The 3297-nt window shown below is 56.3% G+C and overlaps 2 protein-coding genes across 9 annotated transcripts in view; one reads left to right on the forward strand and one right to left on the reverse strand.

Moving 5' to 3' along the window:
* The window catches only part of Cdh23 (cadherin related 23), a 336018-nt gene that overhangs the window by 32199 nt on the left and 300522 nt on the right, over positions 1-3297 (reverse strand). For all 8 annotated transcript variants that reach the window (XM_010606319.3, XM_010606337.3, XM_010606311.3 and 5 more), the window contains 2 exons: positions 1035-1256; positions 686-805 (listed from right to left, as the gene is read on the reverse strand). In XM_010606319.3, coding sequence (XP_010604621.1) covers positions 686-805; positions 1035-1256 — 342 coding nt within the window. The remainder of the gene's footprint in view (positions 1-685; positions 806-1034; positions 1257-3297) is intronic.
* The window catches only part of Vsir (V-set immunoregulatory receptor), a 27572-nt gene continuing 25540 nt past the window's right edge, over positions 1266-3297 (forward strand). The window contains exon 1 of the mRNA XM_033766573.1: positions 1266-1273. Coding sequence (XP_033622464.1) covers positions 1266-1273 — 8 coding nt within the window. The remainder of the gene's footprint in view (positions 1274-3297) is intronic.

The following is a 3297-nucleotide window of genomic DNA, read 5'->3' on the forward strand; positions in this document are numbered from 1 at the left end:
GGTTTTTTTTTTTTTTTTTTTTTTGAGAGAGGGTCTCGCTATGTAGCCCAGGCTGGCTTCAAATTTGTGGTGATCCTTCTGCCTCAGCCTCCCAAGTTCTGGGATTACAGATCCCAGCACCACCACACTGGGCTGTCAAGGTCTTTTAATAGACATGATAGTTTTAATAATGAAATGAGCTTCTATTTTTTGTTGTACTGAGGTCATTTTATGTGGTCTTACTGGCTCTTTCTGCACCCTGATAATATATTTTTTTGGGGGGGTACCAGGGATCGAACTCAGGTTTGGTGGAAATGCTGAGCTAAATGCCCGGCTGGGGAACCCTCTTTCACAGTTGAAGAAATTGAAGCTTAGAGAGGTTATATGATTTAGCCAGGTTCACAAATCTGGGAAGTGAAAGGGTAGGGATTCGAACTCCTGTTCATTTGATCAGAGTTCATGCTTTTCCCATGAAAGGAAGGCAGGCAGGTATTTTCTTTGGTCTGATTAGATTTAGCTACACAGAGAGGTTCAGTGATCTCTTCCAAGTCACACGGCAAGTTTGGATGAGCTGCTGGGCCGAGCAGAGACTTCCCGGATGGGGGCATTTCCCCCTGAATCTGCTTTCCCTCACTCCTGCCCCCACTGGGGCTTCTGGGTTCCGTCCCTCTGCCCTGCACCCTGGAGCTGTGCCCCACCCACCCACCGTGGTGGTCGAGGTGAGGCGGTGGGACACGATGGGGCACTGGTCCATGGCGGTGACCATCAGGGTGTAGCGGCCATGGCTGATCTCAAAGTCCAGCTCCTTGGTGGCACTGATGACACCCTGGGGGACACAGAGGGGATGGGGTGGAGCGGTGGGTCCAGGGTGCCCTCTGACAGACCCAGGAGGCAGAGGCCTGGACGCCCTGGCACACAGGACCTGGTGCCCACCCACCCACTCTCTCCAACCTCCCACCTGGTGACTCCGATGTCCCAGACCCCATCCTAAGTCCCCAACCCTTGACCCCGGGGAAGACTCGCCCTCCTCCAGCACCCCACTGTCAGCTGCTCACTGTGCGCCTGCCAATCCGGAAAGTGTTGATGATATTGCCTGCGATGATGGTGTAGACAACTGTGCCGTTGGGCCCCTCGTCTGGGTCCAGCGCCTGGACGGTGATGAGGCTGGTGTTGATTGTATTTGGGCCCTCATCCAGTGACACCTCGTAGTGAGGCTGCTGGAACACGGGGGCATTGTCGTTCTCATCCACAATGGTCACATACACGTGGGTGGTGGCCTGAGGAGAATGGCAAGGTCAGGTGCCTTGGTCAGGTGTTAGAGGGACTGAGGTAGACCAAGATGGTGAGGGAGGGAGTCACAGGCTGGTAATGGCTTAGGTCCAAGATGGCACTCACACTACCACTGCTGTGTCTATGCCTGGGGAAGACATCACTAATCAATCATGGCACTGCTGAGGATAGATTCAAGCTTGTGATCGTTGTCAGCCAGAAGGCTGGTGATTAAAACACATATGGGATGAACACCAGAAGCCACCCCAATCTATGGCTTTAGCCCTGCTTTTCCTTCACAATGATAATGCAGCTGCGGGCATGACCACACTGGTGGGGGTCCCAGCCTGAGACCCCTGGGCCCCAGCAAGAGCCCAAGAGTGCCACCCGCAGGCTGGTAGAGGCACTGACATTTCCCACCATCCCACAGCCACCTCCCAGCTCCCAGGAAAGCCAGTCTGACCATCATGTAGGCTCCTGATCGGAGACCAGGCCTACGTGTGGTCTGCCTCACTCTGGCTTCTGGGTGAGGAGGAGGTCAGGTATGAAGGCCCTCTCTGAAGAGTGTCCTGCCTTGCCCCAGGCTTTGGGGAAAGAGGGCTTGAGGCTACAGAACCAGCCCACACCTTGCACAATGCACACAATACTTGTCTGACCTGATGCAACCCTACCAGGAGACTCAGGGCTGGGTTAGAAGAAGAACGGGAAGGTGCTCCCAGATCTCACCCTGGAGCAACCGCCCTGCACCTCTGCCAAAGGATGGAAAGAGGACACAGTGCCCTGAGCTCAGTTGGCTTCCCTGGGTGGAAGAGGACACATACTCTGCCACCAGGAAGGGTGCTGGGGTTACCCAGGCAGGGTCACAGGGCCGGAATCGTGCTCTAGCACCTGGATTATGTTTTGGCCACCCTGCAGCCCCTGTCCCAGTGTTCTCTCCTGTTTGGGGGAAGGGGGGCTGTGCAAGGTCACCGAGTAATAACATGATGTCCCACCCTCTTCCTCTGCTGTGGCCTTTCCTCCCCCAGAGCCAGGGCAGGGAGAGCTTGTTACATAGATCAGGTCACCCACAGGACATCCACAATTCTTGGCTCCCACCTGTCACACAGCCTGATTCCTGACACTGCTGGATTCTGTCTGTCCTCAGCCTTGGGTCACCAAAGAGCTCCACATCCACGAGGGGCCAGCAAATCAGGGCTGGGGAGCAGGGGTGCCCTCCCTCTCCTGTGACCCTGGTCTCCACAATGGCTACCTCCTCAACTCCACCAGGGAGTCCTATATGCTCTTAATGGTTTAGTCTCTCAGCTAAGAGGGTAGTAACAGCCTCTCCATGCCTGGCTTACAGTAGGGCCTCAAAACCATGGAGGGAGGAGCCTGTGGTCGGCCAAAGCTTGAGAGGACAAAAGAGCCCAGAGAAGAACCGGTTGGTCGGAGCCTCAGGCCAGTGTGGTAGCCAAAGAGGGTGTGGACAGAAAGGACCGAGACCCTCAAAAGAGGTCCAAGGATGCCGTGGAGGGAAGAACCTGAGCTGGGTCTGGTGGGGTGAACAGAATTTGGGTAGGAGAGGACGATGGGAGCCTGGGCGATGCCACAGGACTGAGTGAGACACGAGCCGAGGGGCGCGGGGCCTGGGGCAGAGGAGCTCGGCAGGACCGGTGGAACACACTAGCAGATGCTGCACACACGTCTTGCTGTGCAACACGCCGGTTCCACGTGTGTGTGCCCGCGCATCCCTGCGCAGACTCACAAAGGCCTCAAGCACTGAGCCAGGCTTAGCTCATTGCCAGCGTCAGTTTTCTCTCCTTCATTTGGGCCTGGGCTGGCCGGGGTGGAGTGCACAATCTCAAAAGGCAGGTGACGAAGGACAGATACGAAGTATGACAATGATGCTGTCTGCCGCGTAGATCCGCTTCTTAGGTTGTGCAAGGATAATGAAAGCGCTGGGGAGGGCAGAAAGCACTTTCGGACGGCCCCCAAACCCGCTATCTGTGGGTCCCACCGCTCCTTCCTCTCCCGCAAGACCTCTGGCGCAGTGCCGCCCGCGGCCGCCCG

This window comes from Fukomys damarensis, unplaced genomic scaffold, assembly GCF_012274545.1.
Source record: "Fukomys damarensis isolate Sample0158 unplaced genomic scaffold, DMR_v1.0_HiC HiC_scaffold_20, whole genome shotgun sequence".
In the NCBI taxonomy this organism is placed as follows: Eukaryota; Metazoa; Chordata; class Mammalia; order Rodentia; family Bathyergidae; genus Fukomys; species Fukomys damarensis.